This window comes from Rhopalosiphum padi, chromosome 4 (genome assembly GCF_020882245.1).
Source record: "Rhopalosiphum padi isolate XX-2018 chromosome 4, ASM2088224v1, whole genome shotgun sequence".
Taxonomy (NCBI): domain Eukaryota; kingdom Metazoa; phylum Arthropoda; class Insecta; order Hemiptera; family Aphididae; genus Rhopalosiphum; species Rhopalosiphum padi.
In genome coordinates, this window is record NC_083600.1 from 42304322 (window position 1) to 42321011 (window position 16690).

The window sequence follows — 16690 nt, forward strand, 5'->3', positions numbered from 1 at the left end:
GGTATACCGTAACTACGCAATTTTATCGCTTATTTATCATGACTAATGGTACGGTCCTACCGGCTGCGATTGTCGATTTGCGATGCGAGAGATTGATTAATTTTTCGATTTTGAAAGTGAAGCCAAATAGCGATTAATAGCAGAAAAACAAAATAATTTGATTCTGTTTGCGATAAAAAACAATTTATTATAAAATCGTAAATATCACAAATATAAAACAATATAATTAATATATATATATTTGTGGTGAAAACGGAAAACGAGCTCTAAAAGGTCTCTCATATTTAATTTTATAGTTTTGATAAAATCGTGAAATCGCGTTAGGTCCTAACCTAAGGCGCCGTACCTAACTACCTAAGATGTTCTTTATACAGTAACCCAACTACAGACATCCACGCCACCTGTAGATCTTTTATCTGCGGTAAAAATGAGTAGGTAGTACAGTGGTTCAGTGGTTCCCAAACTAGTTTTAATCGTAGCACGTTATTATTATTACCTATTAATTTATTATAAATCGCAGCACACATCAGATAGACAATTTCTATTTGCCGAAAATAAATAATTTAGGATTTATTCAAAACAACGTGTTCTCAAGTTTTTAAGGCATACCTTTAAAATTTCTTGACACATTATTTAGGAAACATTATATTATTATTATCATTACTATTTTAGTAGTATATATACCATTTATAATAACATTGTTGTAGATAATAATGTGTTACACGTGAACATCGTTTTCATAATCAGTGTCCATTAAATAAAAACTGCAGTGAGGTCTACAGTCTGCAGCGTGTCTATCCCACGGAACTACTGATATACGTTTATATGTCATATATTATTATTTCAGGACATATGAGTGCATACATATATAAGTAAGTACAATATTTAAAAATAAAAATAATAATAAGTAGCCCGATGGAACGGTGGAGTGGCAAGGTGGCAATAGTTACTGGCGCCAGTGCTGGTATTGGTGCGGCGATTGTAGTGAAGCTGGCGAAGAGTGGCGTGCACGTCGTGGCGCTCGCCAGAAGAGAAAACGAACTAAAGGTAAGTTATCGACGATGCAGACACTTATTGATTAAATAATAAAAATAGTTTAATCCTATCATATTGGACATAACAAATAGGTTGCAACACTAGCTTCTCATTATTTCAAAATCTATTAGTTTTATTAGACAAATGTTTATTTACTAATTTTTAGTCGAAATAAAACAAGACTTTTCTAAAAAAATTATATTTTTAATATTCTTTATTGTTAACATTTTTAAGTTTTTTACTTCTTTGAATGATAACATACATTTTTAATTTCATATAATAAAGTTGAATAATTTTTTTATATATAATGGATATTCGAACGAGTCGCAGTTTACGAGTTATGTATAACTTATAAGTATTTAGAATTAACGAATACTTCGGCCAAGTTTTGCGTTTATTTTTCCAATCTGTTTTATTTAAAATGGAAATTATGTTCAAAATTATTCTTTTTTAATTTTTTATTATATTTTAGGAAAATATATTAATATGTCATAAAAGTTTACGTTTTAAAACAATTACACTATTATATTATTAAATGTGTATTGTGTAATAATATATAGTTTATAATATATACTTTGATATTTGATTTGTTCTTAAGGAATTAGCCGAATCGTTAAATGATAAAGACTACGGAACTATTTATACAAAAGTATGCGATGTCACTAACGAGCAAGATGTGAAAAACGTTTTTTCGTGGGTAGATTCAACATTAGGAGGTCCCAGTATTTTAATTAACAATGCGGGAGTGTCGAAAGTATCAAGCCTTTTAAGTGAGTGCACTCACATATGAAATGCAATTAGAAATTCTCATAAGACTTTAAATATTAAGTATCGCTCTTATGATACAGACGGAAAACTGGAGGATTGGCAAGAGATATTTAATGTCAATGTTATGGCGTTGAGTGTATGTTCGAGAGAAGCTTACAAATCGATGACGAAAAATAAAATCGACGGTCACATCATTCAAATAAATAGGTAATCTATTATTATATTGAATGTTGTTCAAAAAAATTTATTACTAATATAAAAATTAAACACGCTATACATAATTCACAACTTTTAGTATCTCCGGTCACAGTTTAACTCCGAACTTTGCGCACAAAATGTATAACGCTTCAAAGCAAGCAGTCACAGCACTGTGTGACGGACTACGACACGAATTACAATTAACTGGATCAAAAATCAAAGTTTCGGTAAAGTAGAATACAATTTATTACAATTATTAATTATTATAATTAAAACGTAGTTTACTATATATTATGATATAATAGTATTGTATTGCTAAGGTTACTTTAATAAAATAAAATTAGTGGAATAGGTATTATTTACTTATATATTGTTTTAAGTCATGAATTTAAATTTGAATAAATATAAATTATATACATAAACTATTTAAGCCAATTAATGTTTTGTACTGATACGTAGACATGTGGATGTCATATAAAAACGTAGGTAAATTGGCGTTTACAGCGATAATAATATGGGAACGGCCGTCATGGTTATATAATATTAAATAGGGATTAAACAAAGTTTTATCGAACGTTTTTCAAATAAATTATTGGTGGGATATATATATTTTTTATGGCATTTATATGTTTATAGGTACATTTACTTATTTGTAATTATTATTGTTAATCAGAAACCTTTTTTAAAAACATTTTACGGTAGTATCATGCACAATTTTAATTATTAGTAGAAAATCAATTTTTAGTCAATATTAGTAAGTATAGGCACACTTATTACAAATAAAATATTATTTTTTCCTTAAATGTGAAACTGCTTTCGGTTTTTTCCTCATGAAAGCTATGATTCATTTTACTTGTTTTAAACATTTTCTGTTTTATTTTAGGGTGGTATAGTTCCATCATGTGGCTATTATTAATTTATATTATTTCTATTTATAAACAATTAGGTTAGTTATATTAAGTGTATATTAATATATATAAATGGACAGAAAATAAATAATTTTTTATACTTTTATTCAGTATTGAGCTATCAATACATAAGTTATTAATCGAATTTGTTATAAATTATTAGTAATTTATGTTAAATATATATATTATTTAATTTATATAATGTATACATATACAAAGAGCTCATATCGACCGACTTACTGATATCTCATCAATTTGTATTTAAACGAATTAGTATAAATTTTTGGTAGCCCGTTAAAATCGTACGTCATAGATTGTAATAGTTTGGTAGTTTGGTACGTTTTAAAAATTGTATAATATAATGAGCAACCAGGCAAAAAATTCCTCATTGATAATTCTCTATTATTATACATATATTCAGGTCGTATATACTTGTATGTAATAAGATAATAACATAATGCTTACTCGGTCAATCTGTACAGTATACTACAGTCGTATACATATAACCGCGTTTCTGTGCTGTGTCATAATATATTACACGGTTATGCGTTCTTCGGGAGGACATCTATTTATTTACCGAAGGACGAGTAATGGTTGAATAAGATAAATAAGCGTCGATGATAAAACACCAAAACCTGTCGAATAGTGAAAAAAGAAACAATCCAAAGCTTGTTTTTAATTGAAAAATGTTCAATGCATATCCATAAAAATAAAATATCATTGATTCCAATTCAATATTTACCGATCTATACTGAGTAATATTGTTTTACTACTATTTAAATATTTAATAATAAATACGGATCGGTATTATACAAGCTACAGTACCGTATTGGACACATTTTTATAAAATAATTAGTCTTGTTATTGTTATATAGATATAATAGACCCATTATAGTTTATTTGTTTTACGATTTGTAATGAGTTAACCTACACGTATATTATATTATTTTTCTAATTTACGTCTGAAGGAATGGTGTTTTCTTTGATAATATTTTATTCTTAATTTCGGAATAGTGATATCGATTTGGCTATACCGTTTTTGACTTTTTTTATTATATTATTATAACTTGGAAATACCATTTCATTTCATAGCCGATCACCTATCGTGTTTTATTAAATTAACAATAACAATAATTATACCGTTTTGAATATTTAGAGCGTTAGCCCAGGACCAACAGCTACAGATATGTTAACAAATCTCATCAAATATCACAAAGAATTAAAAACTACGGTGAATTACAAAATACTTGATGCAGAAGACGTCGCGAATGCCGTAATTAGTTCTTTGGCAACGCCGCCAAATGTTCTTGTAAGTAAATATATTTGTAAATTAAGTACTCCGTAATTTTTTTGATAACACATCTGACCATAAATAGTTGAATCGCCTTCATATCAAACGCTGATATAGTAATTTTTCTCGATCGAAAGTATATTGAATTTAGGAATTTGAACCAAATACCTAATTTATAAAAGTACCTAGAATTGAGATAAACGGTTGTTAGTTTATTGGCACTGCAGTTTATATTTAATGTATTTCTTATTTGCAGCCATATTACGCCCGTAGGTAAAAAAAATTATAGTGAATTTTTAAAAAGTTGTATTTCAACGCTTATTAACTTATTTTTAATTTTAAAAATAAATTAAACTATTGAAAATTTATTTGAAAAGAAACACATAGAAAACAAAACTAAAAATTCTAAATTTATAGAAACAGATATTTATTTTGTCTGGTGTGATATAAGTTATCATTAGTGAATAGCCCGAAATTCACTGGTTTTCTTATTAGTTATTAACATAGAATAATCTAATTAATTAATATGTATAATATATATATATATATATATATATAAATATGTTATATAAAGCAACGCAAATAGGAAAAATGTTAAGTGGACTCAAGCTCCTAGAATTAATTTTTTTAAATATCATACGTACATAATTTTAGAAGTATTTTTATTTTTTGAAGACGCTTCTAAATATTATGGGATAATTAGTCTCTTTTATTTTTACTGCAGATGAATGATTATATCTGTGTATATCACATCAACTTTGTGTAATCGATCATTTCATTAAAATTTGCCTTTTAATGAAATTGAAATAGTTTTTTTTAAACCTCGTGAAATATGAAAGAGGAGATTCAAGAATAGAAAAATCTTTTAAAATACTGCAAAATGTGCAAACCCGAATCTGCATAAAATATTTGTAATTCGTATAAAACAAATTAAGAAAATTCATGAAAAACATAAGACAGGGCATACTAGCTTAAAAAAAGCTGCCGAAAAAATATTACAGGTACTAATATATTACATAAAAAAAAAAAATTGATAAATATAATAATTTTAATAAGAATACAATTGCATATTATATATATATATTATATACTTTTTTGTTATTTATTACAAATTAACAATGTTGTAATTCCAGAGTTCTAAATTATTGACTGCAATACTTTTGTTATAAGTTTAAAATTGACTTTCAGACTATGCCCAATAAGATGTACAGAGTACAAACCTCAACTTACTCATCATGAATGGTTAAATTATCTTGGAAATAAGCCACTTCAAATTTTATTTCAGCTGAACAAGCTTTGAAACGAAATGAATTAACTTTACGGGAATCTGTCCAAGTTGTATTAGCAGGTCAGGGGCTCCAAAGTTGTTCTTGTAAAAGTGCTTGTCAAATCAAACTAAAGGTAGCATGAAATGTTACAGCAGTTATCAAAATCCACTGGCCTGCTTAAATAAATAAAAATTAAAACCAATTACTATATACTAAATAAACTTATTTTTTTTAAACTTTTTTAATTAAGTGTTTAATAATGCTTTTTGTATGTATATTTTTTTAATATTATATGTTATACATATATTAAATATCATTACGTTTAATTATTTAACTTCTCTTTATATAAATACAACTTAAATGTGTCTATGTTAAAATCGTGTACGGTATTAAATTTAATATTTCGTTAATATAATATAATAGTTTTGTACCTACACTGCTTAAAGTTTATAAGTTATATAAGTAATAAAAATAACTGTGTTCGGTAACATTTTTTATTTCAGTGAACATAACGAATGACTACGTTGTAGAAAAAATTACACGATGACCATTTCGTGAAATATTTTTGTATTTTATGAAGTGTGAAAAAGTCATTTCCATTCTTCACTGTTCTATCACGTATTATAGTGAATCATATACCTATGTGGATTACTGACCAAATAGATAATATATCTTATGTGTAGAACATTTATCATACATTTTCTATTATATTTAATATACAGACAATTTTAGTTTAATCTTTTTAAAGTACATTTAAAAAAAAATCAAACAATAACTAATATATATTACGAAAAAATCTTGACCAATATTGTTACGTAACACATTTAATGTTAACAATTAAATATGATTTCAGAAATAACTAATTTAAATAATTCTTTAGTTTCTGATTTTTTAAAAAATTAAAAATAATTCATTTAAAAAAATACAATATTATAAATTAAAAAGTTATGTTTAATTTTCTAAATGTCTGTTTTTCAGATAGCTGAAATGATTATCATACCAACTGGAGTTACAATACAGATGCATTTCCAACCGAGTTCTCAAGTAGTGGAAAATTTATTAAACTTATGATTGATTATGCTAATATTTGTTTAATTTGTTTCTGGTTAAAATTAATGATAAAATTATTTAAATTATATATTAATTATGAATAATTATTTAAAAATGTTCCAACATATTTTATTAATTATCGGGGAAAAAAATATTATTGTATCGTTTTATGTCACATTTATGAAACGAAATTTATTGATTCTAGATTAATTGATTATTAAAAAATATATCGATATATGTATTATTATTTTAACGAGAGTAACGTTTATTTTATTAATAATTTAAAAACGATAAATATAATATGTATGCTACCTACATCGATATAACATATAATCAGGGCCGTCATTTGGGGGGGGATCAGGGTTTGTGGTTGAACCCCTTACTTTTAAAATAGTTTCAATTGGACTACACCCTGATGAAATAATGCATGATTATTATTTATGACTTTAAATTACATTGGTTATGAACAAATATTGCACTATATATTTTTATTGTATTTTATTTTTAAATTGATTTTTACTACTTATGAGTTATGTTGATGCATTGATTCGGTCCATGATGTATGATAAAAATTTGAAATAGGATAATGTGGATAATTTTTATGTGGCCTGGTGAAATTTCAAAATGGCCTGCTTGATACCTCGCACACCCGAAAAAAAGCCTGAACATTAATGTGTACATATAATATTGGTCATAGTACATAAGTAAATGTATTAAAATAAATAATATTAACATAAATGTATTACAAAGTAAAACAAACTTAATATTATTGTTTTCGTATATTAGATAATATGACGTAATGTTTAATATTTACTCGTTTATTTCGATCGCCATCAGTCATTAAAACTGGAAATTCGCCATGTCTTTGGATAATACTACTCCTCCGCTGAAAACCATGCATAGAGCTTGTTAAAAAAAAAAGGTAGATCCTGCAAACCCCCACCCAACCTCTTAACAGGATTTCTTCTTCCTTAACCATTGTAAATAGATACGTCGTATTTATATGTGTGATGTGTCTAGTAAGGTAATTGGTGTTTGATGTATGAATTACAACTACTGCAGTTAATTAAACTTTGCGCACGCCACCGAAATACATTGGAGCTGCAGTCTACTTGTTAATTGATTATGTGTATAACATATTTTGATAAGTTCATGCACCCACCCACCATCAATTATCCACCTCGGGCGACTGTATAAAGTTGGATATATCCCTCAAGCACTATTTTACTAATGAGTATACTTATCTATATTATATATAGTCTATATATAGTTGAGTAAAGTTTTAACGGTATTCCTTTTTAACGATTTTACCAGCTTAAAGTTGTAATTAGAGTTGGCTGTATGTCGTAAAATCATAAACTTTATAAGTTATAAGTATATTTATAAGTTCGATTAGGAGAGATGTTTATGATTTGTATACACTATAAGTGTAAGCACTAAGTTATAAGCACTAAGTTCATGTGGTGTCATATGCTTACATTTTTTTATATACATATTATGAACAGAAAAATACAAAAATTCAATAAAACAAAAAAAAAAGTTTTGGTTTTCTCTAAATGCATTTCAAATGCTTACGAAACTTCTCCTATTTAGTCAAACCATTTTTTTTTCAAACATAAATCAAAAATTTATAATTGTATACTATTTTATAATTTTAACTATATTTATAATCGCAATACAGTTCATTATGATTTTACCGTTTGGAGTGTTGTACATTATTTTTGGTAGATATTTACAATATTGTCAGCAGAAGCCGATGGGTATAGATAATATATTATACAATATAGATGACTTGACGTAACAATGAGTAGTTATAGAATCTATATACATGGATAAAAGGCCATATTGGATGTCGCATTGATAAAATGCAATAACATTATTATAATAACTATTTATTTAGATAAACTTTCTAACGATAAAAACTAAAATTTATTACATACATATTTTGTACAGGTAAAAGGTATACTATAACAGCTATACGATGATACAAATTTCTATGATAACAGAATTAATAGAAATAATTTTTTTTTCGAATGAATCATTTGGTAAAATCTTGGTTTGATTTCATAATGAATTTACTATATTTTTTTATATCAATAAATGCGATCTAAAATAGTTCATATATATTAATATAAGCATATATAGATTTTTTTTATAACTAATCAGTTATCAGTTTTATGTATATTTTACGTAATTAACATTTTGTAATTTAGATGTATTAATAAATGGAATCTAAAAATAGTAAGAACATTTTAATCGTAAAATACGTTTCAATGATTTGAGATACACTAATTTAATCATAATCTTTTAATCTTCAACTGTAGTTTTAGCCACTGACTATTGTGGTTTTAATCACTTGATATTCATAAATAAATATTTATTTACTGTCCATGTTTAATCGTAATTTATAAAAATTCAAATTACAAAAATGTATGTGTATTTGAATTTTATAATTTTTTTTTCTTATTTAAATTATACATATTTATCATTATTCAACATTTTACAAATAAAACATAAATACATAATTTATCTACCTCCTTTAAGCTGACGCCTATGTTGAAGGTAGAGAGTTGAATATATAGATTATATTAATAGATTATAAATAATAAGTAACATTTAAATAAGAACTACATTATATATCGTATACAACTGCACGTTAGAGCAATCTCTGCAGATATTATATATTATAATCTATATAATTAATTTAGATACCTACCAAATGACAATTTTTAAATCATTTTTTTTTTTATTATTATTATTTCACTGTATTGAACGTATACATAAAAAATTATTTTATAAGTTGTTTTTATAAATTACATCTGAGTTTTCTTAATTTTTTTTCTTAATAATTTAAAACCTATCAAGAAACTTTTCCTCGTTATTTATTTCAAGTTTTTGTCCACATTTTCCTTGAATTTTTTTATGTTCAAAGTTTTAAGTTTCTATAATTTTATTTTTTATAAGCTTAACAACTATAATCGCTTAAGTTCAATATAATATATAGGAATGAAGTGCTAATATAAATATTTAATCCAACAATAAGTTGTATTTCTTCATTATCATCGTATGAACATTAAATCACTATAAATAATAAACTATGAGTATAATATATTATAAGCATATTATATTATACTATCCCTGTAAAGCCTCATTAGGAGGAAATATACTTCAAACGATCCGTTATAAAAAAAAAAAAAAAATTAATTCTGTTATTTACTGTTTAAGACTGGGTAAAAGATCAAAAATATCAAAACCAAGGTTGCTGATTGATAAAAAGTGAATCTAATTTTACATTTTTACCACATGAGTAATACAAAGAGAGATTTTAATATTTAGATACATTAAATAATATGTATGCCATTATATGCCATTAAAAGCCACTATATTTTAAGTACAATAAAGACATTTTCGGCGGGGCTCATTATATTCTCGAAGAATCAATAAAAATAAAAATATTATCCCTAAACAATATTGCAAATTCGGATGGTTTACTATGTTTATAAGTTAATCATACCTATATATCCAGCAAATGATTTTGTCGTTATGGATAATATTACAACAATAACAAGAGAGCGTACGGTTGTCGTCGATTTATCACTATACCTAATGCTACCATACCATACCATACCATAGGTGAAATAAATAATAAAAATTGAAAACTGGTGAATGCAAACATGTAGGTATGTTGTATGTAACACGCGCGTACATAAATAAAGGGTTTTTATTACTTGGTCATCGATTTTCTGATTTATTTTAATTTTAAATAATTGTATTATGGTTGCGAACAAAACCTTTTGTTATCGGCATATTATGTTCTATAGTAACGCATTATCTACAATACACTACCAATAAACATACAACACATACCATAAATGTTTTATTTTCAACATGCATTATTTTAAGCTCAAAGTAATATTATTTAAAAAACAAATAATTCTAAAAATTAAATCATTTCAAATATTATTCCTTTATTTAATTTAAATAAAAAGTCATTATAGAGTTGCAAGACGAAAACTTATAACAATAATATGTATTCACTACACATGAATATAGGTTAATATCTAATTAAGTCTTCCTATATTATTACTATATTCACTGTATCAATACATTATTGAAATTAATTTGAATGTACTGATATTATGTAAAATTATTCTGGTCTCTGGGCTATGGGTTATTATACAACAAATATTAATTTTAATAATTACAATACACGAGTACATGATATAATAATATATTATAGTATATGAATTAAAAAATAACATTATTTCACAGCTATTCCGTCGTAATAAATATGTATCTTGCGTGTTGATATCAAGATGATAATATAAAAATAGGTTCCTGCTTATCACGGTAAAGTTAAAAAATATATATTGTTAATAAAAATAATCAAATTTTAATTCCTTTGAGACAATGTAATTAAAATATGCCATGTTCAACCTGCGTGGTTAAAAGGGTACAATATACCTAACATATTATGTTCGTTCAATCGTAGTTTACCGCAACTTACCGCCACGACCGGCAGCTTCAATACGAATTATTATAAAGACTTACTAATTTATTACTATAATATTGGTAAAAAATAATTGTCATAAAAAATACATATCTATGTATAGAAGATTATACGGCATAATTTCTATTGACGTATCATACCAATATATTCTATAGTAAAAAACCACAAAAATATTATTTGTGTTATTGATCGACAAAAAACTTTATTCATTTCCACCAACTTACAGACGTAAGTAAGTACAACATAACAAAATTTGAGTTTGGCAATCTTAATTTTTCAATAAGCTTTAATAGAGTAAATTGACCAAATTTACAAATTAAAAATTAAAATATTTTAAAAGCCTTTAACGAAACACAGATAATGTCCTTACCTTATGGTTTGATATTAGATCAAATAACTGTAATATTAAAGCTTACGGTTTAAATATTATTAGATTTTGACAATATTATACCTTGAGTTATTTACGAAAATGATTACGGAAGAATATTAAAAGTTATAAATAAACTTACAAAGTTATCGAAGTCCAATGTTGCCGTATAATATGTAATAATACCGTATAGTTAGCGTTGTACTCGCCCGTCACTGATCGCCTTACCGTATATTTTATAATTATACTGTTTTTATTTTCGGTTTATTATCTTGTTATTTTATTTATTATTATACTATAGAAGTCTAATATTGACATCTGTCGGTGCCATGGTATATTAATTTTGTACACGTGCATTTCAATAGGTGAGCGAAACGCTAACACGGCACTAACGATGTCAACATATTAGCGACACCTGCAACGACGGGTCAAGTTTGTAAGACGTGGACAACACAGGCATGCCATCCTCTTAAATGATCACAATATTATTGTCAATATTATTTTAATGTGTTCAGTTTTATCATGCCGATATTGGTACAACTATAAACCCAGCGGAGCGTCAACATTTATTTTTTCAGTCATGGTGTTCATACCAAATAATATGTAACTAGGTACCAGTGGCGGCTCGTGTGCTTAGAAAGTGGTAGGGCGATACAAAAATGTCTTGTTAATGGAAAGTATTGAACACAAATAATATTAATAATAGTTATTTAATTAAATTAATTTAATACATGTATAATGATAATGAAATAATAAAATAATAATTGATTACGATGAGTTACGCCGGCAAAAAGTAAATAATAAACACACGCAAGTTCGGAATCTCCGTGCATATCGGGGCATCGGGCGATTAAAATCATCGGGCGGCAGTGTTATTATTGTGTTCCCCCTTCTTAGTTTTTGTATTCCGATCATAGTTATGAGAATCGCATTCGCTGCTCGCGGATTTCGGCAAATTGTTATTGGTAATCGTTTCTCAGAAATTGTAAACTCCCATTATCTGATGTTTTCATAATATTTATTAGTGTAAATATAGGAAACATAATTTTTATTTTTGACAATATTATACTTCAATATAAATTTGAAATTTTATATTAAACTTATAAATTAGTAATAAATAATAATTTTAGAAGGGGGGCGACCGCCCCGTCATCCCTATCTACGAGCCGCCACTGCTTGGTACACAATATTTTAAAATAGAACCGTCTACGTCAGAGAAGTTTTTATTTTAATGTTGTCGTTCTCCAATTTCTGGTTTAGTTAGACATATCTCCAGATATTGCATATAACACGATGACGGTCATTTTCGATGTTCTCGGCAGCCTCACGATGGAACTATTATCTATCGGAGTTCGAACTCAATATTTATCGTGTATTTTGTACGGTTCGTCCTGTTCGGCAATATAAAACGCAGAATACGCTCGTAACGTCAGCAATAAACCAACCAATTTGTTGAAATAAATAATGCAATAAAGCAATGCGATTTAACGACGTCAAACGGTTTGATCGACTTTCCTCTAACTTATTATATATTAATAAATAATAATATTCCATATTATAATATTTGGCAATGATATCTTTATATAAATAATGCATTATAATTTATAATTTAAAAATTTGACTTATAATTAAACAGAACACAATATGTTATTAGTTTTTAGATCTTTGTATTAAAATACTGACCTTGATTGAAAACAAATAATGATGAATGATGATGATAATAACAACTATATTGGGATACGTCATTTCTATGTACACAAATAAATAGCACTGTAGCCACTTATTGCGTATAAGTGTGCGTGATGAGACTAAAATTCGTTTCGTTGGAAATCACCTAGAATAGAAACAACTATTCTGCCCAAAATAAATAAATTAATCGACAGTTGTTCATCCAAATCAAAAATCAAAATTAATCTCTGGAAAATCTATACGTCGTATGTAGCTATACACATTCAAAATAGCCGACCCTAAATTTATCCAATTTCAAGAAATACCCAATCCAAACCTCTTCGGAAGTCAAATAAATATTGACATTACGCTCAATAAAAGACTGGCTTGCACCCCCCTCCCAGTCATCGCGCGAAAAACACACACACACACACACACACACACACACACACGCGCGCGCGCGCGAATTCTCAACAGCTGGTTACATATACTTCACCCAAATATAAAATCAAAGCTCTCGCAATGCACACAAATATCTATAATATGTAAAATTCATCGGTATTGCGTAAATATTCTCGGGTTTTTTTTTTTTGTTAATCACGATTACCTTGTATTGAACTGGGAAATTATTCTTAAAAGTACAAACTAGATCCAATTCGTTACCAGAAACCTCACTGGAGGTTAAAGATTGCGCCCCAAAAATAATAAAACCACACTTTTCATTATAAAACTAATACATTCAACCGCATTCCGCTCAGAATCTAAAATGTAAGTTATTATTAATCGATTTAAATAATTCATTTTGCTTAACTCAATTTGAATTCGCTTTTACATAATGTTCTACCTACACATAATATTATATCCATAATTTATAAACTAAAATAAACAACCGATTAATGCGTTTTAACTTTCAATGTATAGTACAAATAATTCTCGAAAGTGCTTTTAATATTTTCGCGTGAAACTCGAACACAGGCGACGAAATATTTCTAGGTTTATTATAAATAATAATAATACATCAAAGTTAAACCACGAAACATTATGCGCACTCAACTCTATAAATTAATCACATTTACGAGCCTTAAACTTGAATACTATTATACTAATGTATAGGATAGGTAATTTGAGGTAATTATAATACATTTCTGAAAATATGTTTAGGTTTATACTTGTTTATTTGCGGTTATCATGAAATTAACAACTTTTTTTTTTTACAAAACAGTAATATATATTTAGTAACATTAGCTTATAAATACTTAGGTACGTATCATATTATGTTGTACAGTATACACTCAATATATTATACTCATATTAAATATAACTAAATTTATCACTATTGCAAGTACTACCGTCAGTAAGTTAATACAAGTATTTAATATTTTAATAAAATCAAATTTTAAATAGTATTGTTTATGTTGTTTCCGAGTCAGTATGACGTATAGGTAATAGGTATGAACTACCTATATCTCTTTTCTACCGAAAGTCCTCTGATTTTTATTTTTATTATTTTATGTTTTGTAGCTAACATTTATTATGATATTCATTGAAAACGCGTTATCACATCTAAGATTATAATATACTATATACATTATGATAATACTATTACGTACAAATTATTTACATTATGATGATCTAAGAATTTAAAATTCAACTAAACCTATAGAAAAATATAATAAACTTAAAAGTTTATCAATTTATTATATGTATGAACAAAATTTCGATAAGTAAATATTTAATAATTTAACGTATACTTGGTAGTTTTAATTTTTCTTTTGAATCATCTAGAGATCATATTCTACAAAATATAGTTATCACTTGGGCACATATTTTAATCAAGTACAATACAATTTTAAAAGTGACACATTTAATTATTTCTATAAACATAATAATAATATATCGGCTATAGTATACGCATTTAATGTAAATATTAAACACTAAAATAATTAGGTCCCTTAAATTAACCCTGAATAATCGTGTATTTTTTTGTTATAATCTGTTATCCTACAAATGTTGTATACTTGTACACATTTTATATTGTTGAAAAATGTTTTTGTCTCAGATGTCATGTGTCATTGTTTATTTTTGGCGTAAATGTAGTGGAAATAAATGCAATACGCAAATGTAAACCTCGCACGAATGACAACATGTCTCAATAATAATAATTATGCTTTTCAATAATTTAAAGTAGCCAGTAATTATATTATTTCTATACATATATAGGTAGAAATATATTGAGTTAAATTATTATTATACGGTCATATGGACAACGTTTAAATTTGAACTTTCATACAAAATAATAGGTGTGCTTACATATTATTAATAAATTATTTCACTCGAGCAATCACAGACGATTCATTGTTATTCTAATTATATCATCATCGTTTGATGAGATCTTTTTTTGATTTTCGCTACAGGTAACCTGTACCTTGCCATAGGTCATTTTCCTCTGATTTTATTTATGCGTTTTACGTTGACGCTTTTCTTGAAAAGGCTATCCTGTGAAGCAAAACATATTTATTTTCTTAGTACTTTACTTATCGTGTAACATTATTCAACTTGTAGTATTTCGATACATAAATTATAAAATTACCTTCAACAGTTGAATTTTTCCATTCAACGATGACCGGGTTCCGATATGTTGAAAAAGAGACGGTCTAAATGTTACCCATATTTCGTCTTTTCGTTTTCGACAATCTCTCTAATAAGAACAATATTTATTAATGATTAACAAAACATATCTCGTACACCATTAATAATGATATTATGTTTCATAATAATTGTGTTTTATACGCTTCAATAATTCCGAGTTTTTAAATTTTGTCGAAAAAATAATTGGCAGCATTTAAAAGTATGAATCATATTATTATACGATACTTAATAAACTATTTATTCCAAATCGAGTTCAATTTGAAAATGTGATTAAACGTGACTTTTTTAAACTCTTAAAATACATGGCCACCATTAAGAACAATTCACTCACGAGATCTTTTTCAAGATTGCAAGCTTTTGTCTCCATCATTCCGTCTAGAAGCCAATCTCCTGGTTTATCGTTATAAAACATCACGATGAATTGAATCAGCCATGGCAAATCAGAACATCTCATCATTTTGCCTAAATTAAAACGTTATACATTGTAATAATACTACAGTGACGTTGCTTTATCACTGCGATAGATTTTACCGATAAAACCAAGTCGACAGAAATCTAATATGAACCACTCTTGTCCGTCGGCTATCCTCTGCAAAGCCGTTTTTTTCATAATAGTGTGGAACTGCGGCTTTGCGACTACGTCGTCTTCGAGTTGGACATAAAATGATCCTTTCGGTTGGCAGTACATCATTAAGAAAACATAATCTAAATTTTGTTTGCTCCTCCATCGGACCCGGTCTTCGGAGTCACCGAGCGTAATGCGAAGTTTGCTGAAATCTGGATAGTATTCCGGGGACGGAGCGATTATGTCCACGAGACCCGAGTTCACTGCTTCCGGTAACCTGAAATCGTATAATATTCAACAATAACAAATGTTTTATTTTTGTAATCCGGATAGTGTATAGTGGAAATAATTACCGATTTTTGATTTCCGCAGTTACTTGTTGCGTGTATTGCTGATCGATCTGTAACAGTTTA

At 27.1% G+C, this 16690-nt stretch overlaps 2 protein-coding genes across 7 annotated transcripts in view; one reads left to right on the forward strand and one right to left on the reverse strand.

The window, feature by feature from the left end:
- Positions 1-543: 543 nt before the first annotated feature.
- On the forward strand, positions 544-6771 carry LOC132929646 (farnesol dehydrogenase-like). 2 transcript variants are annotated; one of them, XM_060995150.1, is made up of 6 exons: positions 544-1047; positions 1634-1805; positions 1884-2010; positions 2099-2228; positions 4066-4218; positions 5389-5660. In XM_060995150.1, the coding sequence occupies exons 1-6, from the start codon at positions 916-918 to the stop codon at positions 5437-5439; spliced, it is 765 nt and encodes a 254-aa protein (XP_060851133.1). In that variant the 5' UTR covers positions 544-915; the 3' UTR covers positions 5440-5660. The 2 variants fall into 2 exon arrangements, with proteins under 2 accessions (XP_060851133.1, XP_060851132.1); XM_060995149.1 differs by lacking the exon at positions 5389-5660 and adding an exon at positions 6447-6771 and having other exon boundaries at positions 559-1047.
- A 7444-nt stretch (positions 6772-14215) lies between these two features.
- LOC132930812 (alpha-1,3-mannosyl-glycoprotein 4-beta-N-acetylglucosaminyltransferase B) overlaps positions 14216-16690 on the reverse strand; it is a 48179-nt gene continuing 45704 nt past the window's right edge. For all 5 annotated transcript variants that reach the window (XM_060996882.1, XM_060996884.1, XM_060996883.1 and 2 more), the window contains 5 exons: positions 16631-16677; positions 16244-16554; positions 16044-16174; positions 15654-15761; positions 14216-15559 (listed from right to left, as the gene is read on the reverse strand). In XM_060996882.1, the coding sequence (XP_060852865.1) occupies positions 15500-15559; positions 15654-15761; positions 16044-16174; positions 16244-16554; positions 16631-16677 (657 nt within the window). In that variant the 3' untranslated portion in view covers positions 14216-15499. The remainder of the gene's footprint in view (positions 15560-15653; positions 15762-16043; positions 16175-16243; positions 16555-16630; positions 16678-16690) is intronic.